At 42.5% G+C, this 25,338-nt stretch overlaps 1 protein-coding gene across 1 annotated transcript in view; it reads right to left on the bottom strand.

The window, feature by feature from the left end:
• Positions 1-997: 997 nt before the first annotated feature.
• The window catches only part of LOC311233501 (nectin 1a-like), a gene marked incomplete at both ends in the record, with an annotated part of 112,718 nt that continues 88,377 nt past the window's right edge, over positions 998-25,338 (bottom strand). The window contains 5 exons of the mRNA XM_084320468.1: positions 998-1,080; positions 2,971-3,129; positions 15,664-15,850; positions 20,226-20,280; positions 21,049-21,181. Coding sequence (XP_084176594.1) covers positions 998-1,080; positions 2,971-3,129; positions 15,664-15,850; positions 20,226-20,280; positions 21,049-21,181 — 617 coding nt within the window. The remainder of the gene's footprint in view (positions 1,081-2,970; positions 3,130-15,663; positions 15,851-20,225; positions 20,281-21,048; positions 21,182-25,338) is intronic.

Below are 25,338 nucleotides of genomic sequence, written 5' to 3'. Positions count from 1 at the left end.
CCGCTAGCTGGCACCGATCGGCCCCCCTCCCCTCGCTTCTGAGTTTCGCAGAGAGAGAGAGGACACGACAACTTCCGACGCAGAGCCGATGCAGCTTGGACGGACGGACGGCTGTTACACCGGCGGAGTGGGCTTGTCGCATGACCGAGAGACGGTTTCTACCGTGGACAGCCCGGAAATGTTCTAGCCAAATGCCCTACCCGTCCCGTAAAAGAGCCGGCTCAATCGTTGTAGGAGAGATACGATCGAGCCGAGCTGAAGTTTCCTCTCCGGAGCCGGCGAGAGTTTCCTGGATCGCTCATTGGCGTAGAGATTGGGCATAGAGACTGAGCCCGTAGAACCCCCTCTGGTGGTCAACCCTTATCGACCTTAAATCGGTACCCCTCACTCTTTTGGTTTCTGGCAATCACCGTGAGATGATCTCCCTCTACCTCATTGACTGTCCCCTCACCCCCATAGTTTTAGGTTACCCCTGGTTAAGACAACATACCCCCCACATAGAGTGGGCCGCTGGTAATATCCTTTCTTGGAACACCACATGTCACACCTCTTGTCTACACCTTTCATAGTCCCGTCCACAGTTGTAGGAGCAGGGCGGTGTATGTCATTTTCTCACCAGTGGTAGTGGGTGTGTCTGTCTGGAGGTGTGGGTGGGTCACCGGGGAAGAAGGGTAATTAATATTACCTGTGCCTAGGAACCATTCAGTGTTTGTTTGTTACAGAGAGAGGGTGAGGTAGGGTAACTATATTTCTGTTGACCGCGCTACGTTACTTATTTAACCATCAAAATCAATTTATACCATCTGCAAGAGCATGTAACTGAAGGCTCAAATAAACACCCTTGAACTGCAGCTACGGACTCAGGCTCATTCATTGCACTCGCGTGTCGGACAGATCTCCCTGCCAAAGCCCTCTATGCGGCTTTTAGTTGTGACTTTTGAATAGTCGCTTTACAACAGTCCTGTCTAAATCTTCAGACCTGTCCTCTATCCCTGAGTCATACCATGACCTCGCAGCCTCCCAGTGTACCCTCTCGGATGGCAAGCTCCACCCCTGCGCTTTTCTCCCGTCGATTGTCACCTGCGGAGAGAAACTACGACGTGGGCAACCGAGAGCTATTGGCAGTAAAGTTAGCAATAGTATTCATCTGCAGAACGTCAGCGCAGCACTCTCAGTCCCCGCGCTGTCAGGCCCCTCGCTCTCCCAATGGCTGATTTGGGTCACAAGACCGTCACAGGCCCGCTCAGCAGCGCCACCCACCCAATGGCTGAATTGGAGTATTGCACTGTGCGGGCAGATCCGCGATGCGTTTATTTAAACTTTATTTAACAGATTGCAGAATGGGTACAGTACAGTACAGCTCAATACACACAATTGTTAAGGGGATGCAGACCAGAGAAAGACTTTCGTCTTGTTTACATCAGGGTCCCCCAGTGCCCAGAACAAGTCCTCCCATTCCGCTCCTTATGGTTTACTCCATCCCCTGCCTTCACCCATCGCCCTTGGTCCCACATCTCAAGCACACACTCATGCTGCACACGCCCACACTTATGGCCACTAAGGAAAGGTCACTTTAAAAATAGTATAGTATAACCTGAGATTGTATAAAATAGCAATGTACAGAAAGACCCAGTGCCTCATCCATAGCTAACAGTGTATTGCACTACCACAGGACCTAGCATGTCCTTCATGCTCTGTAAATAACTTATGTACAAATACCGATATGCCCTACTATGTTACTTGTTTATTGCACAATGTTGTTTTATTGGATTCTATTATATGTTGTTACTACTGTATTGCACATCGTTGCGGGCAAGACCACCTGCATTTCATTGTATACTTGTATGCCGTGACAAATAAAACTCTTGACTTGACTTGACTTCCCTGGACTTTGTCACCGGGTTACCCCCTTCGGAGGGGAACACCGCCATCCTCACAGTGGTTGACCGGTTCTCCAAGGCAGCCCACTTCATTCCTCTTCCCAAACTACCCTCTGGCAAGGAAACAGCCAGTCTAATGGTTCAACATGTCTTCCGTCTGCATGGCCTACCCAGTTCTCAGCACAATTCTTGAAGGCATTTGCTTCCTCATTGGGGCTACAGCCAGCCTTACTTCAGTATCAACCCCAATCTAATGGCCAGTCCGAATGGACCAACCAGGACCCTGGAGGCCACCCTGCGATGCTTTGTTGTGTCCAACCCCTCCACCTGGAGTCAGCATTTGGTTCTGGTGGAGTACGCCCCCACAATTCGCTCCCCAGTTCTCCCACTAACCTGTCCCCTTTCCAGTGCTACCTGGGCTATCAACCCCCACTTTTTCCCGCAGGAGGAGGAGGTTGGAGTTCCCTCTGCCCAGGCTTTCGTCCGGTGTTGCCATAGCACCTGGATCCCTACTCCGGGCTTCTCCCCGGTACCAGCGGCAGTATGATCGGCACCAGACACCAGCCCCCACCACCGTCCCGGTCGCCTAAATTTCTATCCCAACGCATGTTTGCTTCCGCGTTCGCGTTTTGCGCTCTGATTGGCCACTGGCGTTTCTGGTCGCGCCAATCGTGTGACGGCAAGTTCTTTCGCTGGTTAAGCTTAGGCACTCTTTCGAAGTTGGTTAAGGTTAGAGTGTGGATCGTAGGTGTTAGGTAGTTTGCTGCTGGTCGAGGCGGAAATGGGCACATCACGCGATTGGGCGCACATGTCACATGACCAGAAACATCAGTGGCCAATCAGATCGCACCAGAAACGGCAGTGGCCAATCAGATTCGCAAAACGTGAACGTGGAAGCAAATATGCGTTGGGATAAGAATAGACGCATCCCGGTCAGAGGGTGTGGCTGTCTACTCGGGATCTTCCTTTAAAGGTAGAGAGCCGCAAACTTTCTCCTAAATTTATCGGACCTTTCAAAATTAATAAAATCATAAAAAATAAATGCTCTGCCGTTCGTTTGTGGTTACCTTGTTCCCTGTATCCATCCTACCTTCCATGTTTCCAGGATTAAGCCTGTCTCCTCCAGCCCACTTCAACCCCCCGCTCCTGCTCCTCCTACTCCTCGGATGATTGACGATCACCCAGCCTACACGGTCCGTCATCTGGTGGATGCGCGTCGCCGTGGACGTGGCCTCCAGTACTTGGTGGACTGGGAGGGTTACGGACCAGAGGAGAGGAGCTGGATTCCCCGCCACCAGATCCTAGACCCTTCCCTGATCGCTGCTGATTTTCAGCAGGCTAATCCTGACCTCCCACACCAGGTGGCGTTCGTTGAGGGGGAGGTACTGTCATGCACCTCCAAGCCTCCAGGCTTCCCGTCTTCTATAACATTTACATTTAGTCATTTAGCTGACGCTTTTATCCAAAGCGACTTACAAGTTCTGTACGACAAGCCATCAGGAAGGGCACAACTCTATCAGCTGAGCAACAATGTTCATCAAAGTGTTGAGTGCTACAGTGTAGGTTAGTTTATTAGGACAAGTGCATGACCGTACTGTTAGTTAGGGTTAGATTTTTTTATTTCTTTTTTATTCAGATAACCCTTGGTTTCTCTCTCTCTCTATCCCGACCTAGCTACTCTCTCTATCCTAAGTACAGGATGGGGTGCAGGTGTGTGAAGACCGGAGGAGCAGCTGATTGTCATCTGGCATTGACAGTTTTTATTGATACAAGCTTTACCAAACCAACTTAAGGTTTGTTCATAAAAACGTTTTTAAAGTAAACTATACTTTTTAAATCTGAATTATTGCAGTCACCTTGGAGAAAAGCAGTAATACCATGACAAATATATATTTTTAAATGTAATCCATTGTAGTAATCAGTTTATGCAGGAGTATAACTGTAATGAGTTACAGTTACTGTAAGACAGACGTATCAGAGCACACAGGTAACTTCCATTCCAGTTACTGTAGAAACACACAGTAATCAGATTAGAGATACTCTTTTAATTACTTGTTGGATTAGAGTAGTTTTATTACAAAGTGATTGTTGAATTGAATACATTAAAGTAACAGTTAAAAAAAATTATCAAGAGAACAAATATCTACTCCAGTATTCAAGTGGAGTACAATTGAGAGTATTCCATTAAAAACCAATGGGTAGTAGCAGTAGTAATAATGAACTTTATGAATCACTTTTCAAAGCATATTTAGTACACAGTTCTTAAAAAACAAATGAACAAATTAGCAAAATATGAATATTCTGTATATACTCAAAATACAGTAAAAAAAGAAGAAAATACAATGCAATAAAAAAAACATGAACATATTTAAGAGTAAAATGATATGGTGATAGTAATAATAATAATAATTCATTGCATTTATATAGTGCTTTTCTATACACTCAAAGCGCTTTACAATGAAGTGTGGAAATTGCCTCCTTCACCACCACTGGTAGCACCCATCCTTGGGCTACGCAGGCTCAATGGCTGCCATACACTGGCACCCGGCACACATCACACTACACAATGGCTGAACAGCTCAGGAGATGGGGATTGATATCAGTCAATTAAGGGGAAGGGATGATTAGGTGGCCTTGATGTCAGAGACCTGATTGGGAATTAATATTAATAGTAATATACTATTACTAGTAGTAATATGTCAAACATTTTAGTAGTAGTAGTTGTACTAGTAGTAACGGTTATATTAATGGTAGTAGTACCAATAGTACTGGTAATAGTAGTAGTAGTAGTACTGCTGCTGGTGGTAATATTATTAGTACTGGCACTACTAGTAAAACTATAATATTACATACATTTACAATTCAGTTATTTAGGAAACTTAGAACTTGTTAATTAAATAAAAACTGGACTCTGAAGAAGTCTTTATTCGTTGCCCACACATGCATTTTTCTTTTTGGGTTGCTGATTGAATTTCATCTCTGTGCTCTGCTTGACCCATCCCGTCATGCTCCCCCCCCCCCCCCCCAAGGGCAGCTGGGAACAGACATTAGTTGTACTAGCAGTTGTTATAGTAGTAGTAGTAGTAGTAGTAGTAGTAGTAGTAGTAGTATCAGTCATAATAATAGTAGTAGTACGATCAGTTGTAGTAATAGTACTAGTAGTAACTGTTATATTAATGGTAGTAGTACTATCAGTTGTAGTAATAGTAGTACTAGTAGTAGTAACTGTTATATTAATGGTAGTAGTACTATCAGTTGTAGTAATAGTAGTAGTAGTAGTACTATAGTAACTGTTATATTAATGGTAGTAGTACGATCAGTTGTTGTAGTAATAGTAGTAGTAGTACTAGTAGTAACTGTTATATTAATGGTAGTAGTACTATCAGTTGTAGTAATAGTAGTAGTAGTACTAGTAGTAACTGTTATATTATTGGTAGTAGTACGATCAGTTGTTGTAGTAATAGTAGTAGTACTAGTAGTAACTGTTATATTAATGGTAGTAGTACGATCAGTTGTAGTAATAGTAGTAGTACTAGAAGTAACTGTTATATTAACACTATGATCGCCGGGAACGAGTTTTCACGTCATTCCGAGCCATGCTCATTCTGCCGAAGACGCCGTAACTCGTCTTTGATGTCAATATTTCAAAAATCTGTCATCGAAATCATATTTCCTTTCCGGAGCCCTGAGACACACTGCTGATCTCCTCTCAACTCTCTAGCGGTTCAAGAGCGCCATCTGGTGGCAGATCGCCAACCGGATATTAACCTTTGAACCGGTAGTACTCATCCAAATGTGGTCCGGCCACTCGTTATAGCTCCCGCGACTCCATCTTGAAACACTGGATAATAGATTGCTCGCCCTAACTCAATAAACAACGTTATTTGGACGTATATACTATTATACAACCTGGAAATGGATCGGGCATTTCTACATCCCATAATAGAAAAAAATCTGTTCCACGCTCATCTGCCAGGAAGCCACGGTAAGATTCAGCGTTCTTTTCTAACGTATTCTATACTAACTGATCTGATGAACATATGACCCACTCTGGATGAATCATCTAATGCTGCCCACGGAATTATAAACGATCCCCCGCCCATCCGGTCATCATCAGATGATATGTAGTAACTCCTAGAAGCACGTCCAGTTGAAACTTTTTATCTCGCACAGATTCCTACCAAACTGTATTTGATCATCAATATAATGCATTTAGGGCTATAAATCATGTTCTGAAGAAAGCTGCAGAAAACGATAAAAACATACTTATACTTTAGACCATATTTTAGTATGAATATGTGAATGAAAAAGTTTAACGTTGCTACACCCTGAACAATACATATAGGACATTGAATGGGCCATAATAATGGCAATGTAGCAATAGAATTTAAAAAGTTATAGCCCTGCAAAGAAGGGGAACTTCTCCATAGACAAATAGAGCTGGCGAGGGATGGTAAATTAATTTAACCCATGGCGATTAAAGTGTTAATGGTAGTAGTACTATCAGTTGTAGTAATAATAGTAGTAGTACTAGTAGTAAGTGTTATATTAATGGTAGTAGTACTATCAGTTGTAGTAATAGTAGTAGTAGTAGTACTAGTAGTAACTGTTATATTAATGGTAGTAGTACTATCATAATCCTCCACTGCACTGTCTTTGTCCTGTGTCTGTTGTTGCTGTTATGTGGTAAAAGAAATGTATGGAAAAAAATCATACACTGTAATGCCGCAACAATTTACACATATGGCTTAACTCATTGGACACCAGTCACGATGATAGTCGGGTTAACTCGCCATCGCTTGAGCGCCAATCACGAGTATAGTCAGGTTTTAATCGTTATTTCTTTTATTAGCGATGTCCATTCATTTTCATCCATCCAGCCTGATGTTATTGTTGGGAATGGGTCTGAGCTCGCAAAAGGGCAAATACCGCCCCCTACGCCTTCCGGCTGGTATTGCACTCCACTGGGAATGGTATAGTTTTTTTCTGGGACGATCCAAGCCGTGCAGGCGTGGTTTAAATAATCAGGTGAGGTAACCTGATTCCAACGATAGATCTGCGAGGCTGCCCCCCCCCCCCCCCCCCCCCCCCCCCCCCCCCCTATAACGTTCTGGGTTTCTGTCCTCTCCCAAGACTGGAAACCCTACTGCCATTCTGGAGTACTTCACCCTGTTCTCTGTAATTAGCGCTGATTGACTGTCACCTGTGGTTTGTTGTCACTAATTACTGCGTGTGGTTTGCTGGGAGTTTTGCCTTTATAGTAATCTCTTGTTCTCTGTCTGTTGTCGGATCTTCAACAGAACCTGCATGCAGTCGGCCACAGGACAAGTTATGGAACCTCTTGTCGTTGTTGTTATTGTTTAATTCTCTTTCTTTATATACCCTCAGTTGAAGCCTGGCTTCTCTTTCGTTATCGATACAGTATCTTGCTCTCGTGATTCTGATAATAAAAGGAACACGTATTTTGATCTGATATGTATTTCTACCCCGATCGACGCTGTATCTGTGTGTGTATGTGTGGCTGTTTTCCGTTGGGTGCAGGAGGTGGGGGGGGGGGGGGGGGGGGGGGGCTACGAGAGCCATTTCATGTATGCACGAGGAAGGACAATAATGATGATCTAGCGTTGATTTCAGGAAGATTCGATAATCAGCCGAAAAATTGTGTAATTGTGTATTCCAGTAAAGGGCTATTATCGCGTCTTTCTCTGGAATTACTAGAAATCACCAAAACTATACTCGTATTCAAAACGGTATAAAACGGAAATGTACAGATGAAAAAACTATCCGTTTTGTACATGTTGACTGCAAGCAACTCACTGATAATCGACGAGTGTATTAGACCCATAGCCATCATTTAAGATATATTTTAAGTACTCGCAAATCTCCCAGTCCTCCCATTGATTAAAGCGGTGGCGCTCTAGCGCCCTCTCGCACACTTAAGCGGTGGCGTCCAATGAGTTAATAAAGGAATCGGAATCTGTAGTAATAGTAGTAGTAGTAACGGTTATATGTCCACAGTGGAATTTTATAATTTCCTTTACAGCAAAGTACTAGCTGAGCTTGTTTATTTGGATCCCCACCACAATGGTGGCAGCTAATCTTCCCGGGTTCCACACATGATAAAAACAACAAAACGAAACAACATAAAACAGTGAAATCAATTATCACTTATCACCCACACAAACTAATAACTAACCAACCAACAAAGAAACCAAAAACAAGTTAAAAGTTACATATTAACAACATAAACCCCTACTGTAGCAAACATACTACAAAACACAGTTGTATCAGAAACATGGTAACGGAATAAAACAAGCACAAGGTACAAACCTCCACACCTAACTATAACTCAACATACTATTTTCAGTAGCCTTTTAAAAAGGTATTTGGAACTGGCATTCTTTATATTATAAGGCATCATGTTCCCACTTGTATGTCAGATAGTGCAAAGTTTAGTTTTATGTCATCTTGACTATTGCTCTACAATGTGGTCATCTGCTGCGAGTGGTGACCTCAGGAAGCTCCAGGTTGTCTTAAACAGGGCAGCACGGTTGGTACTGGGCTGCTCACTAAGGTCTAATGTGAGCCGTATGCATGCCCGCCTCTCTTGGCTTAACGTTGAAAATAGATTGTCTTTTAAGTTTTAATACACTTGTGCTGTTCAAGTTGGTCATGAGCAGTAAAACTCCTGTTTTTATACATAAACAGATTGTTTATAGTAATACTGTGCATGATCATTACACTAGAGGTTCCAGTAATGGGCAGCTTGAATTACCAGGTCCAAAAACCAACGCTTTAAGGAGATCTTTTATTGTTAGATCATTAACTCTTTGGAATAACCTGCCTCAAAACCTCTGCTGCATTTACAGTAGATTAACTTTTTTAAATAATCTTTGCATGTAATTTTAGCCATCTTAATAGTTAGTTTCATTATGCATTGTGTGTTGAGTACTGACTTTTAATCATTTTGTTTTGCAATAATAATTGTTTTTGTATGTATTTTTTGTGTGGACCCCAGGAAGACTAGCTGGTTGCTATGGATCCGTAATCAAATCAAATCAAAATCACTCAAAGTAGCTCTTTACATAACTGTCTACTTCAAGGCACATGCCCTCTGTAAAGTTACTACAATATGCTAGTGTAACCTGCCTGGTTTTATGTCCATGTCTCTCATTGATATATACAATTCTACTATACAAGCTTTTAGGCCTAGTTTGAGTAAAAATATTTTTGCAAAAAAACAAGGAGATTACTGGAAGATGTATCCTCCGAACAACAAAGCAGGCAGTTTGTGTAAGTATTTCTTTGTAGCGCTAGACCAGACAACTGAACAGTAGTCAAGGTGAGACAGAACTAGACCAGACAACTGAACAGTAGTCAAGGTGAGAGAACAAGGGCCTCTGTGATCTGTTTGATAGACTGATCTTTTAAATAATAGACACATGTCTTAACCACAGATAGTGCCCTACCCATCTTAGAAACTACATGATCTATTTAAGCCCAGTGCACGGTGGTGTAGTGGTTAACACTGTCGCCTCACACAGCAAGAAGGTCCTGGCTTCGATTCGAGCTTGGGGACCAGGTTGCCAGGTAGTAGGTACCCAGGTGGGGTATCTCCCCGGCCTTTCTGTGTGGAGTTTGCACAAAGAGATAAACCCAATGGAAAAACATGCAGAACAGATCGCTAATGCGTCCCTGGCGAAGATGGACAGGAGCACTTGGATTGGTCCTGGGGTGCGGCCCCACGCCGCAACTAATGTCTGTTCCCGGCTGCCCTTGGGGGGGAAGCATGACGAGATGTGTCAAGTGCACAGATGAAATTTTTTCTTTTTTTAAATGTATTTACCGTACTTTTCGCACTATAAGCCGCACCTGAATATAAGCCGCAGCAGCTAAATTGAATGATGTGTACATATATAAGCCGCACTGGACTATAAGCCGCAGGTGTTTTAATGTTTAATTACCATATGTAATTAGCATTGGGACACAATACTGTCGGACAAATAACAAGAATTACCTCATTTACAAGTTGTATTAAGTTTAGCAAATAAGGGAACAGATCAATAACATTTCAATGCAGTCAAAAAAGCAATATTTCGATTTTTACATTTTCAGGTTTGGTCACGTCGAGTCACATATAAGCCGCACCGTTATATAAGCAGCAGGGTCGAAAAATGGGGAAAAAAGCCACGGCTTATAGTCCGAAAAGTACGGTAAATGTGTGTTCATATGCGTGTCGCTGCATGACTACAGTACGTTTCAATGTGTGCAATAAATAAAGACTTCTTCAAAGTCCAGTTTAATCTTAATATTTTTCTGTCCGAGGCAGGAACACAGGAACACAGAAAAAAAACGGCTTAGTCATTTTGTGTCAATAACAGACCAACCAAAAGTCCTACCGGAAAACTGCTTAAACATTCACCTTGAAGATGTCAAGAAATAAGCCGTCATGACACCTTCAAAGTGTTCCTGTGTTAATGACATCTTTTTAGCTACTGATTCCAGTGACTCTGTTGTCCTGGTTGTCCTTGACACGGTGGACCATGAGATTTTAATTGCCCGCCTTGAACAGTGGGTGGGCATCAGAGGCATAGCCCTTAAATGGTTCAAGTCCTACCTGGCAGATCGATCTTTTTGTGTTAGGCTTGAGGACTCTGTGTCCTCTACTGCCCCCCTATTGTATGGTGTACCCCAGGGCTCGATACTTGGCATGTCCTTTTCTCTATTTATTTATTGCCCCTTGGTTCCATCCTCAGAAAGCATGGCATCCCTTTTCACTGCTACGCTGATGACAGCCAGATTTTATTTTTTGTATTTTATTTTTTTATTCTTTTTTAAACAAACACATAAACAAACATGACAACACACGATAAGATATACAAGCATTAGTTGACAGCCAGATTTATATGCCCAAAAAAATTCTGGCTCCTTTCCCATAGAGCCGCTGACCAAATGTCTCGATGACATTAAGTCCTGGATGGCATTTAATTTGAACACATTCGGGGCCATTGGGCTGAGTCTAATTAATGTCAAGAGGACCGGGGAATGTAAACAAACGTGGGGCTGTTTGTACAGCTAAATCTATACTTTATAGTATTGCTATCTGTCCATTCTCATTGTCAATTGAGTCCATAAACCGTCCCTTCAAAATGGCTTAAAGAAAAAAAAATCATCAATAGGTTCTCATTTTATAGCGCCGTGAATATAAGCGTTATACGGGATTTGGGACTAGTATATTTTCTGGAAGGCTAGATATAGGGCTAATAGCTGCTAACGTTATATCCAATGGCATTTCCGTTTTACAGATGCTACAGAAATAACTCAAACTGCATATGATCGGGACGATCCCAAAGCATGTATGCATGAAAGGGGGGGGGGCGGGGGACATCGTTTATTATTATTGATTACCAATAACCGTGTTCGTCTAACTAGCCACATAGGCCGATCGCCTGGATGGCTATCAAAACAATGCCCGATCGGGCTGTAATTTACGTGAAAAAGATCTTACCGTGGTCCGGGCTGACCCCCCCGAGCATTCCCCCGTTATCGATCGCCATCTGGTAGATCGATATGTCCATTGGCTGATGATAAATCCCCTTATTGCATGGTGAAATCTGCAATCCGAAACGTAATCCAAGCTACATGCTGCACATACAGAATCCTGCTACTGAAATCTCCATTGAAAGTAAAAAAAAAAAAGACTGATCCGTTCAGCCACAGGGCACACTGCATTAGCGCGCTAGTGCCCCTAAGAGGATCTGGCCGGTATTGCACCTTCTCGAATTCATAGAGTAGGGTAAATCTGCAGTGCCGCTCTGCGACCTTGAATAGGTTATTAAAATGGAATAAAAGCAATAACAACTTCCCACGGATATATCCGTGCCTCTGTCCACAACCGGTGGAATCGAAACACGGAGATCTCCGTGGCCCGTCCCGAATGTGTTAAAGATTTTTATGATAAAAAGACGGAGGTCATGGTATTTGGTGGCCCCTCTGTGACCTCACTGCTAGACCTGGGTTCGCTGGCACAACATGTCAAACCAATAGTGAAGAACTTAGGTGTAAAAATTGACCCAGACCAAGCTTTTTCCAGTTGAGGCAGCTGGCCAAAATTAAACCCATCCTACAGGCGCAGTATTTTGAAGCAGTAATCCATGCATTTGTGACTACTAGGCTGGATTACTGCAATGCACTTTATATAGGGGTGAGTGGATCCTCTGTGGCTCGCCTTCAAATGGTGCAGAACGCCGCTGCATGTCTTTTAATTGGCACTCGAAAATACGACCACATCTCACTGATTTTATCCTCACTCCAGTGCACTTTAGGATTCATTTTCAAATTATTGACCTTGCCCCACCCTACCTCTCTGAGCTGTTGCAGTTCTATACACCTTCTCGCTCTCTCAGGTCAGCTGCTCCTAGTAGTGCCTAAAACTAGGCGTAAGCTCAGGGGGGACCGTGCCTTCTCCGTTGTCGCCCCCAAAATGTGGAACGAGCTGCCGCTGCAGATTAGGCAGGCCTCATCACTGTCCCATTTTAAAGGCCTCCTTAATACATTGAGTACCAACGACGAGATTAGTCGTTTTAACTCGCCATGCGTTGAGTACCAAGGCCAGAGAAAAAAACTATAAAACTAGTTTTTTAATCGTTATTTCTTTTATTAGCAATATCCATTCATTTTTCATCCATCCAGCCTGACGTTATCATTGGGAATGGGTCTGAGCTCGAAAAGGGCAAATACCGCTGCCTATCGTCTCCCGGATGGTATTGCACATCATTGGATTGGATTGGGTGGGCATGTGCATCAGAAAAAAAGTCCTGTCCGGGGTTTTCCCTTCTCTGGCAAGCAGTATCTGTTACCACATTCACTGGGGAGGCTGAGAGCAGCTTTCGATTATGTGTTTTGGACTAGTTGGACCAATAAACGCGATCAATATTTGGAATGATCAGGAATTGGATTGATCTTTTTGCAGAACATCTGATGTGAGGTAAGGACTCTATTTTACCAATTTTGGGTTAATCAGATGTTTTTTTCACAGCGATCACAACGTGTGTGTGTGTGCGTAACGTTAGCGCTAAGCACGGCATGGATAATCGATTTTTCAGCCTGCTTCTCTAGCGTGCATAAGTACACATATACTATCGATAACGTGTTTTGTGTATTCCACTAAAGAGCTATTATCGCGGAATTTCCCTGGAATTACTAGAACTCTCAAACTATACTCCTATTCAAAACGGTATAAAACGGAAATGTACCAATGAAAAAAACAATCCGTTTCGTACATGTTGACTGCAAGCAAGTCATTGATAAGCGAGGGGTGTTTTAGACCCATAGCCATAATTTAAGATATAGTTTAAGCCTTCGCAAATTTCCCCAACCTCCCATTGACTTCCTTATTGGCACGGTAGCCCTATTATGGTCAAAGGGGCGTGGCTCTGAATGTGTTAAGACCCACCTTTTCTCTCTGGCTTTCGACACCATGTGTTGATTTTATGATCTTATTGTTTTACTGTATTATTGTTGTATCGTTTTGTTACTGTGTCCTTTGCTTTTAAATATTTTTAAGTACTCATCTATTACATTTTTTATTGTTGCCTATGTTTACCTTTTTCTTTTTGTTACTCTTGTTCTTTTATATATTTTTAGTGCTGCTTATAGTTTTTTAATATGCTGTTAAGAAGTTTTGCCTTTGAGAACCAATGGTTCTCGAGCCGTAACGGCACATGGGGCAGGAGCCTATCTCCTGTTTCCATAGCGTGAGGCAGCTTGATGTACAAGTACACCCCTTGGACCCCGCTAGTATGTCGCATGGACTTTCCCCCAAACCAACCCTTGATGCTGAGTGTCAAGCAGGGAGGCTATGGGTACCATTTTTAAATAGTCTTTGGTATGACTCGGCCGGGGCTTGAGCTCCCAGCCTCCCGAACTCAGGGCGGACACTCTACCCACGAGGCCACTGAGCCGGGTGGCTGTGGCTGTTAAAGCGCTTTATAAATAAAGTTGGATTCGATTGGATGTTTATACTGTTGACATACAGAAGAATGTCATTTTTGGGCAGAGGAGCTCAAGGTCAACAGCAGCCACATAGCGAGAGAAATCTTTTAATCCAGACCAGGAAACATGATGGGACTATGCACTATGGGAGATTGGGCTTTCTGCTCATCCGCTCCCAGTCTGTGGAATGCTCTCCCTGACCACCTGAGAGCACCACAGATTGTGGATGCTCAAAACTAATCTTTTTAATAGAGCCTTTTGTTGATTTGTATCTAGTTTTAGCTCCACACTTCTTTTATCAGATTTAGCCCTTCTTATTTGATGTTTTTTACTCTTTTACTAGTTTTAGTGTTCTTTTTACTCCTTGCTAGTTTTAGGAGTCTTGCTTATTTTATATTCTTTCTTTTCTTTTACTCTTAGTTAGTTTTTAATGTTCTTTTAAAATGTAGCGCTTTGAGATTTGCTCCACAACTATAAAGCACCCTACAAATCAAATATATTATTATGGGTGCTTGGTTGGTGATTAATTAGACAAAAACAATAATGATTATAATTATATTTATAATTTTTAAGTACGAGTTTAGTGAAATTTAGGACATTCTCTTCTGTTACAGGACGTGGCCAGGGCAGAAGGTTCAAATGTGTGACTGTCCTGCACAGATCTGGATGCTTGGTCACCTTATAGTGTGTATAGTAGTGGTGGTGAGACTACTCTTTCTGGGGTCCAAACATTTAAAATACAAACACAAACATTTTAAAAATAAAAATAGAAAACCACAAACATTGAAGAAAACAAACAAAAATTTTTTTTATACGATTTTAACTTATAATATAGCATAACTTGTCTCCAGTCACCTTTATATTTCCATAATAAGTCAATGACCAAAATGTATCTCGTTATTCCTGAGCGCAATTTTTTACATACATTTGTTCCTACCATAGTTATATTTCTCTGTATACTATTCCAATAAGCAACTGCTCTATACATTACCGTCTTTTTCAGAGCATTTGTTTTCGGTAAAGTAAAGCGTGAATCGAATGCTTGCCTTGTGGTATATCCATGTGGTGGTGGTAATAGTACTGGTATTGGTAGTAGTAATAGTACTGGTAATAGTAGTAGTAGTAGTAGTACTGCTGGTGGTGGTAATATTATTAGTACTGGCACTACTAGTAGAACTATAATATTACCTACGTTTACAATTCAGTTATTTAGGAAACTTAGAACTTGTTAATTAAATTAAAACTGGACTCTGAAGAAGTCTTTATTCGTTGCCCACACACATGCATTTTTCTTTTTGGGTTGCCGATTGAATTTCGTCTCTGCGCTTGACCCATCCCGTCATGCTTCTCCCCCAAGGGCAGCTGGGAACAGACATTAGTTGCGGCGTGGGGCAGCACCCCAGGACCAATCCAAGTGCTCCTGTCCATCTTCGCCAGGGACGCGTTATGGAGCAAGCGAGCACAGGGGAGAACATGCAAGTGGGTTTATGGAGCAAGCGAGCACAGGGGAGAACATGCAAACTCCACACAGAAAGTCCCGGGATACCCCACCTGGGTACCTGGCAAACCGGCAACCTGGTCCCCAAGCGGGAATCGAACCCAGGACCTTTTTGCTGTGAGGCGACAGTGTTAATCACTACACCACTGTGTAGTAATAATTGTAGTAGTACCAGTAGTAGTACTATCTTGCTCCTTCAGACATACTGCTCTTTTGGGAAAGTATTGAATACTAGCGTGGGAGAGGGGAGTGAGCTCAGTCCCTCCGTCACCGTCGGATAACGGAAAATACTTTGAGAGTAATCGGGTGGATGGGCAGGGCCTGGTGGGCTGTTTGCCATGGTAACAAAAGAAATGGGTGGGGAGAATTCCGGGTAGTCATCATTCTTGTTGCAGGCGAGCCGGTAGCTGACGTAGTCTGCAGTATTAGGCAGCTCCTCAGGCAGTATTAGGCAGAGTTCCCCCCTCTGTTCAGAGCACTGCAAGCAAGACTGCATTTATAGAGCAGCTTTTATCCAAAGCACTTTACAACTTATGCCTAACATTCACCCGTTCCCTCACACATTCACACACCGACGGCAGAGGCAACCATGCAAGGTTCCCGACCTGCTCATCGGGAGCAGTTATAGGTGGTTAAGTGTCTTGCTCAAGGACACTTCGACACGCTGCTGGGAAGAGCCAGAATCAAACCAGGATTACCAGACGACTGTTCTACCTCCTGATACACTGTCGCCCCTACTGCTACTACTACTGTACTACTACTACTACTACTGCTACTGCTACTACTACTACTACTACTACTACTACTACTACTACTACTACTACTACTACTACTACTGTTGCTACTGCTACTACTGCTGCAGTGGGAGTAGTAATAATATTATTAGTTATGCTGCCACACCAAGGATTACCAGAACAACAACTACTATTAGTACTAGCTGCTAATAAAATGTACTTGACTACTAAGAAAGAGAGTACTTCTAATTGTTAAATGGGGGCTCGGTAGTTGGGCGACAGACATTTGGTGTTGGTGTGCGGTGGGCACGTTGCTTGGTTTTGGGTGGTAGTTTGTTAGGTGTGTTTTTGGTGTTTGTGTGCACTGGTCTGGGTAGGGTTGACGTCTTTTGGGGTGGAGGAGTTCCTGGGTGATCCCTCGGTTGATCGTTTGGATCAGTGTAGGAGGGAAGACTTGTTTGCCATCGCCTCGCATTTTCAGGTCGCCCTTTCTAAAAGTTTGGCAAAGGCTGACCTGAGAGAAGAGGTGGTGCGCATATTGGTGTGGAACAAGGTGCTCGGTATGGGTGAGGGGGCGTCTTTTATTTCTTCCCCTCAGTCGGCCTCGGACACGGAGCAAGAGGAGGGCGAGGAACCTCCGGTGGTAGACCCGGTTAAAGACGGGGTAGAGGATAAGCCTCCCCTTTCGGGTGTCACGTCTCCAGTGCACGGACGTGCAGCATCTTTCCCTAGTGGGAGTGCTGAGGAGGCCAGTCTGAAATTGAGTTTAGCACGGTTGCAGTTTGAGGAGAGGAAGGAAGAGAGGGAATATAGTCACAGGTTGGCTATTAGAAAAATGGAGCTGGAGGCTGAGGTCTCAACCCGCCAGCTGGACGCTGACCGCCACCGGGTGGACGCCGAGATTAAAATGAAGCAGCTGGAGCTTGAAGCTGCTAAGATTGGGAGTCCTACTCAACTCCACGGCGGTGGGGGCTTATGACGTGAGTAGATTAATTTCTCTTGTACCTCAATTTCGTGAGGCGGAGGTAGACTCATATTTTAATGCTTTTGAGCGGGTGGCTACGTCTTTAAAGTGGCCTAAAGAGGTCTGGGCTCTCTTACTGCAATGTAAGTTAACAGGAAAAGCCCAGGAAATTCTGTCTGCCCTCCCTCTGACTGACAGTTTGTCTTATGACACAATTAAGACAGCTGTACTTCGAGCATACGAGTTAGTGCCGGAGGCATATAGGCAAAAATTCCGAGCTCACAGAAAGTTACCTGGCAGTACTTTTGTGGAGTTCGCTCGTGAGAAGGAGTCTCTATTTTTTCGGTGGTGTAAGGCGAGTGACGTGTCTGATTTTAATTCACTGTCTGAGTTAATGTTGCTGGAGGAGTTTAAAGGTAGTCTGTCTGACCGTTTGGCTACATATTTGAATGAGCAAAAAGTGGGTACGTTGGCTCAGGCTGCAGTGCTCTCTGACGAGTTTGTGCTGACCCATAGGCAAACTTTTGGTACTCTCCGACATGAGAGTAGGACATTTTACCCCTCTGCTCACACTCCAGCTAGGTCACATGTTAGTCCGCCGCAGATCCGCCGCAGTGGCTATGTTGGACAGACTAGTCCGCCCCGCTCAGTATCTCCCCGCTACAAGGAGGAGCGGGAGTGTTTTTACTGTCATCAAGTGGGCCATGTAATAAGTGACTGTGTTGTTCTGAGACGCAAGGAGCAGTCTCAGACAGATGGACAACCTAAAGCGGTTGGTTTGGTCCAGACAGTGAGTGACGTCCCAGGTCCCAGTTACAGTCCGTTTATGTCGGACGGGTTGGTCTCGCTCAGTGGTAGTGGGTTGGACCAGCGTCCAGTACGCATACTGCGGGATACTGGGGCAGCACAGTCATTCATCATAGCAGACATGTTACCGTTTTGTAATGAGTCATCGACTGGCTCTAGTGTGTTGGTGCAGGGGATCGGCATGGGCTTTGTGTCGGTGCCCCTCCATCAGATACATTTAACCTGCGGGTTGGCAAAGGGGGTGTTCAAGGTGGGCGTGCGCCCATCATTACCAGTGGGAGGTGTCACTTTCCTATTAGGTAATGACATCGCTGGTGGCAGAGTTATGCCATGTGTTAAAGTTTTGGATCGCCCTAATGTTTTGTGCCCTGATGTGTTTGCTCCGTTTCTCCCAGATGTGCCAGTGTGTGCGATCACCCGTGCTCCACAACCTGTAGTTGTGACGAGTGACAGGGTGACAATTCGACGGGGAACACTAGCCTCTGAGGCACCACGGTTACCCAGGACTTGTGGTAAGCTGGTGGTTGCCCTGAGTGAAGACGCTGGGTTGGGCACATGTTCATTTACCGCTCCTGCTCCAGGGATAGCTGGAAGCAGAGAGGTGGTCAGTTCGGTGGTGAATAAAATTCGGTCAATAGACAGCCCTTTTAGGCTGTTAAGGAAGCAGCTTATGGGAGAGACTCTTCACAACAAACCTCAGGTGAGGGGTTTGTTGTCTTGTGTGTGCAGGCTTGTAAAGGGGCTGCAGGAGGCTAGTGCTGTCTCTGAGGGGGGTCTCTCTGCTGCTCAGCGTATTGTGGCGCTGCATTTTGTGCTGTGCTGTGTGGTCTTCCTCACATTGTATTATGTATTTTACTTTGTGAGGAGGAAAAGGGCAGCAGTCTGCCATTGTGCATTTTAACCATTAACCGTCCCTCTGTTTTTTTTGTGAGGTGCCTTCTCAGACCACGGTCTTAAATCTTTTGATGTTGGTGTTGGGTCTGCTGTACCCCTGGACATTTTGTGTCAACAGCACCCCTGATCATGTCAAATGCTACCAAGAGAGGTATGAAGAGGCGGAAGGTGATGGTCTGTTTGGTTGGTGGCAGTGGTGGATGTTTTGTTTTGTGTTATGATGTGTTCTTTGGGAAAACTGATGGGGTACTTGGGTGTTGTGTTGTCGCCAGCCATGGGCTGACTCTTTATGGGGGGGAGTGTTACGGACTGTGTCCTTATGTATATATATATGGGAGTAATGTATGTAATCTGTTGTATATATAGGCATGTTTTGTTTGTTGTTGTCTTGTCTCCCTCTTGTGTCTACATATCCCACTCTCAGGTTCCCAGTTGCAGCAGCAGCTGGTCAATCAGCAACTCACCCCGGTGCAGCGGCAGCTGAGACTCGTTCTGCAATTAACATCCACTCTCCCTTCATATACCCTTTGTGTTTCAGTGTTAGTTAGCTCCCTGGTTCGTTTGGTTCATTGGTTGTGGTAACTATTCTGTGTCTTTGTGAGAGAGCTCTTTGTATCTGTTTGTAATTAGAGCGGTGGCTCTTTAGGGTGCTTTTGTACCAAATCTGGTTAAAGCTCGGTTTGAGTTCTTAGGTATCTTTTGGTACCAGAGCTGGTGAAAGCTCTGGTTCATTATTGTTAGCATAGGAAATATTGTTGTGTATTTGGTGTAGAGCTGGTACCTGAAGCTCTGGTTCATTGCATTGTGTTTAGTATAGTTTGTGTACATTTCTGTTAACCCCAACTTGTGTATTTGTTTGTCACCCAGCCTATGGTGATTGTTTTCCTGTTATTAATCTTTTGTTTCGCACACAGGGACATTGAGGACAGAAAGATACCCTGGGGTCTACATCTGCATCACGTAGGAGAACTACTGTTAAAGACACCAGCTTAGAGTGAGCACCACCTCCTGTACTTTGGGGCGTCCGCGCCTGTAAAGGGGGGGGGGGGGGGCTTTTGTTTTATTTTGATATTATTTGGTGCTCACTGGTAGGTCCTCTTTGCTCTCTGTGTTGCTGATCTCATTTGTAAAATAAATAGTTATTTTACAATCTGTCTCCGGTGTTTTGTGTCACTGCATCCTCACCTATCCTGTCTGTGGCCTAGTGTTGCGTCTCCCCTCGGGGGCACGTAACACTAATAATAGTACTACAGGTCATATTTGGAATAGGAGTAATACCAGTATTGTGATACTGTAATACGGTACAGTAATACAGTAATAGTTGTAATAGTAGTAATATTAGTAGTAGAGTTAACAAAAGTAGTATTAGTCATTGTTCTCATAGCAGCATGAGTAGTAGTAGTAATAATAATAGTAGTGGTAGTAGTAGTAGTCATTATAATTGTAGTACACACCTGAATGTCATCTTGTTTCCCGATTGGGCGAGCAGGCATCCTTGAGTGTGAGGCACTATGAGAGGCCAGAGAGGGAGAAGATTGTTATGATATATGACAGGTAGTAGCAGTAGTAATAGTAGTAGTAGTAATATTAGTAACAGTAGTAGTAGTAGTAGTAGTAGTAGTAGTCATATTAGTAACAGTAGTAGTCATATTAGTAACAGTAGTAGTAGTAATATTAGTAACAGTAGTAATATTAGTACAGTAGTTGTAGTAGTAGTAGTAGTAATAGCCTATTAGTAACAGCAGTAGTTGTAGTAGTAATTTTAGTAACAGGAGTAGTAGCAGTAGTAATAATAATAATAATAATAATAATAGTAAAAGTAGTAGTAATATAAGTAATAGTAGTAGTAACAGTAGTAGCAGCAGTTGTAATATTAGTAATAGTAGCAGTAGTAATATTAGAAACAGTAGTAGTAGCAGCAGTACTATTAGTAACGGTAGTAATAGTAACTAGCAGTGGTAGTAGTAATATTAGTAATAACAGTAGTAGTAGTAATATTAGTAACAGTAGTAGTAGTAGTAGTAGTAGTAGTAGTAACAGTAGTAATATTAGTAACAGTAGTAGTAGTAGTAACAGTATTAGTAATATTAGTAACAGTAGTAGTTCTCTCTCTAGTCCTCTACACCCTTTAACCATCTATCTCTCTAGTCCTCTACATCCTCTAACCATCTCTATCACTCTAGTCCTCTACATCCTAACCATCTCTATGAAAGGCGCTTATAGATCAAATCTATTATTACTAGTAGTAATATTAGTAGTAGTAGTATTTATACATACGGTTTTTCATGTTTACAGCGTAGTGCTTTGAGGACCAGTACTGTGATCGTTATGCCCAAGAGCACACCAGCAGCCACCAGGAGGCCGACAAAACTGATGACATCACCTGGTGCCACCTGGGGGAGGGGCTTATCTTGAAAGAGTAGAAAATACTGTAAATATTCAGAAGTAGTGATAGTAGTAGTAGTAGTAGTAGTAGTAGTAGCAATTTCATTCATTCATTCCATCTTTATTTAATCCTGAAGGATAATTGAGAGCAAGCTCTCATTTACAATGACGTTGAGAAATACGAAACATAATACAAAAAAACATAGAAAGTTAATCAATTAAACATTTAAAATAATTAAAAACAACTGCAGACTGTGTGAAGTGGTTTGCTATTAATGATAGATACTAATGAATACCTAATTCAGCACAAACTCTAGGAACCTTAAGTGTAAACCAATCACCAGAGTCCAGCTCTAATCCAGGTGAAGTAGGTTGGGAGATCACCAATAATGGCCTTATATACAGAAACAGATGCCAATGCAAGTCACGTCTCTCTGACAGAGAGGACCACCCAACCTTAGCATATAGGATACAATGATGGGTACCATAGGGAGGTGTAGTGGTTACGTCATTGCTGTTTCCGGCCGGTCCACCTCGCAAAATTGCAACGTATTTCCTCATTGCCCATTTCTAAATCGTCTCGTTTAAAACAAATAAAGCATGAACATTTGCATGGTGTACCTTTCTGTGCGTATTGATCCACAATCTATAGCTCAACATGAAAATATTCGCAATTAATCGTAAAATAATTACGTCGAATTTGATTTCATCATAATCCCTTTTCCCATGATAAATCCCTATATGGGTGGACCTCGCGGGCGGTCCAAAGTCAAGTCAGACTACACCTCCCTATAACCGTCACCAGTTATACATCTAAGGACAGAATGATATGCAGAGTCCAGTGGCTTTAGAGTGGAAGCAGCAGCATGTCTATAAACAATGGTTCTCATTCTTGAACATGTTCGTAAGTGCCTTGGTAAATATCTTGGTAAAGATTTTGTACCAACAGATTTAGGGAAATCCTCCTCCGGATTCCTGAACACGTGAAACGGTCTTTGTAAGTGGGCAAAAACGTTTGCAGCTGTGCTCCGCTGAATGGAGTATGTCACTCATTCTTAAACGCTCAGCGCGTGCCTGCATCCCTTGAATTTGCATACAGACACGCCCAGCCAGTTCCTTATAAGGCCAGTGCCGTGTGCAAAACGGAAGTAAGAGGGTCTGCCATTGCATCTCTGCTGTGTGTTGGTCCTTGTATTCAACAGGTAGCGCGGAAACGATTTGGACTGATCACAATGCGATTAGATTAAAATGTATTGTCATCATACAGCACAAATACAATACAACATCCAACCAGAATGCAAATGTGATAGTTATTTTTTTATTAATGTATTTTTTACATACAATACACAGGTGATGGAACTGGTAAAATGCTTCATTTTTGGATACATAGTTAGTGATTGCGTCCATTTTATAGACATCATCGGAAATTAAATAATTATAATACTAATAAATATGACAATTACGTTTTGCATTTATAGTGGGTAGATTCCAAGGTAAACCTGAGGAGGAGCGGTTGTGTGTTCTATGTGATGGGTGTGGTGGAAGATGAATATCATTTAGTTTTTTATTGCCCTTTGTACACCGATTTGAGGAGGACTTTATTTGAGAAAAATTCAAATTGTAAATTCGGATTTGTTTTGGCAGTCTGAGAGTTGTATGTTGAGTTGTTTTTTTGTGGAGGACATCTTCAGTTTTGCAGTATTTTTGGAGAAAGCATGGCACTTGAGACAAAACACACTATATCCTATATAATTGTATATGAATTCCTCTTGTTTCTTTGTTTACATACATTGCTTACAGCTTGTGTTATATTACGTTTTATTGTATTTTCTTTTTTTTGTGGCCATCTTGGTCTATATGTTATAATTTGTCAAGTAATTTGTCAAGTATACTATTATATACTTATTGTTTATGTGACACGAACATTTTAAAACATCAAATCAAATATAGTCATGATGACTCAATGAGGAATCAGCATACACGCGCACACGCTCCGTATGTACAGTATCTTCACTAAACCGCCTGCCTCACCTGCTGCATCTTAATAATGCATCTATATCGCGTGACATAGTGGAATAGACTAAGAATAGATTAACGAATCCCATATAAAGCTATAGTTCATTAACGATGCAGCAGCTGATACTGTATTCTGTACACACATACACACACGCACCGTCATTGGAATGTCAATACTGACTGCGCGCTTGTCAAGTGTCATGCACCTCCAGGCCTCCAGGGTTCCCGTCCACCTTAACTCTCATTATTCCTACTCATTCCCTACCCAGCTTCTCTCTCTCTCTCTCTCTCTCTCTCTCTCTCTCTCTCTCTCTCTCTCTCTCTCTCTCTCTCTCTCTCTCTCTCTCTCTCTCTCTCTCTCTCTCTCTCTCCCCCCCCCCCCCCCAGGATGGGGTGCGGGTGTGTGAGGAGTCGGACCATAGTGATTGTTGATTGATTGCTTTTATTGTGGATTATAGACATCATCTAAGGGATAAAAACATGATAAAATGCAAGCACTTATTTCCATCATGATCCCTGGTATTAAAAAACAGGACATACATCAACATAAAACAACATCATAAAACATTAACACATTCCCTGCCACGCTTCTATCCATCAATGTATGATCACTGCCACCAGTCTAAGCCTATGGAGATGTTTACCCCCTTTGCAGGGCTATAACTTTTTAAATTGTATTGCTAAATTGACATTACTATGGCCCATTCAACATCGATTATCTATCGTTCAGGATGTAGGAACGTTGTACTTTTTCATTCATAGATTCATATGAAAATACGTCTAGAATATAAATATGTTTTTATTAGGGATGTCCGATATTATCGGCCGACCGATATTATCGGCCGATATCGGCAGTAAAATGTGATATCGGAAAATATCGGTATCGAGATTTTTTTTTTTTTTTTTTTTACATTTATTTAACCTTTATTTACCCAGGCAAGCAAGTAAGAACCAATTCTTATTTTATTTATTGTCAAAAGTATGCATGTTGGTTTAATTCAACAACAAGAGATATGTAATGTTAATTTTTACTTTTTTAATTATCATATTTTGCACAGATAATGCTTACATTTAGAAAGCCTTTTGAATGCATACAGTGAAATTATTAATTACCTGAAATTATTCAGTTTTTTTGGGGGGAAACCCTGCATATATCGGTATCGGTTGATATCGGTATCGGTATCGGTATCGAAATTAAGAGTTGGACAATATCGGAATATCGGTATCGGTAAAAAAGCCAATATCGAGCATCCCTAGTTTTTATCGTTTTCTGCAGTAATTCCTAGAACGCTAGTTATAGGCCTAAACGCATAATATAGATTATCGATTGCAGTTTATTCGTGATACACGCTATATTAAAAAATCCAACTGAATACGATCCTAAACGTTATGACTCATCATGCGCGTTTATAAATCCGTGATCGTCAGTAAATGCTTTATGTAGTATGGGTTGATTTATTGATCAGTTGGTTTGTAAACAAAGAAATGTACAATCGCCTTAAAAATGACGTCAGCGTCCTCTTACCATTCGCCGACGAGACTGGATGAAAAAGATCCCACTTATTTGACGGCGATCGACTCTATCCATTTCCGGTTTGTATAATAATAATAAACGCCCAAATCATGTCGATTATTGAGTTATGGCAGCGATCCATGCACGCCAGTGTGTGTCTGTAGTCCCGCAACATTATGTGAGTGCCGGACGCATTTCCCAGACGTACCGAGATCACGTGAGATCCGTTTCCGGTTGTAACTCGCCGATCATCCACCAGGCGGCAGTATTGAAGCGTTGCAGAGTTGTGCAGGCTCCCACTGCATCAGACCAGGCTCCGTGAGGGAATTATGAATAACATGGCGAAGAAATTAAATATGATCTCAATAACGTTGTACGCTGTGGAATGGCAGAATTAGCATGAACTTGAATCACGTTGTACGACGTTTATGGCGCAGGATGTGTTAAGATACAATATGTATACAGTTGAAAATAAAAGAATAATAAATAAATATGCTATGTCGTAATCAGAACATATTATGAAGTTCTAAACATGTAGAAATGGCCTACAGGCTAATAGGACTCTATGGTAAATATGTTACCAATTGGTCAGAACAGACCCTGAGCAGAATCAGCTGTGGAGACAGCCCTGAAGGACAAGTATTTTGTCTGCA

This window comes from Notolepis coatsorum, assembly GCF_963971535.1.
Source record: "Notolepis coatsorum genome assembly, chromosome: 8".
Lineage (NCBI taxonomy): Eukaryota > Metazoa > Chordata > Actinopteri > Aulopiformes > Paralepididae > Notolepis > Notolepis coatsorum.
The sequence above is the reverse complement of the archived record's forward strand: the minus strand, read 5'-3'. Positions and strand labels throughout refer to the sequence as shown.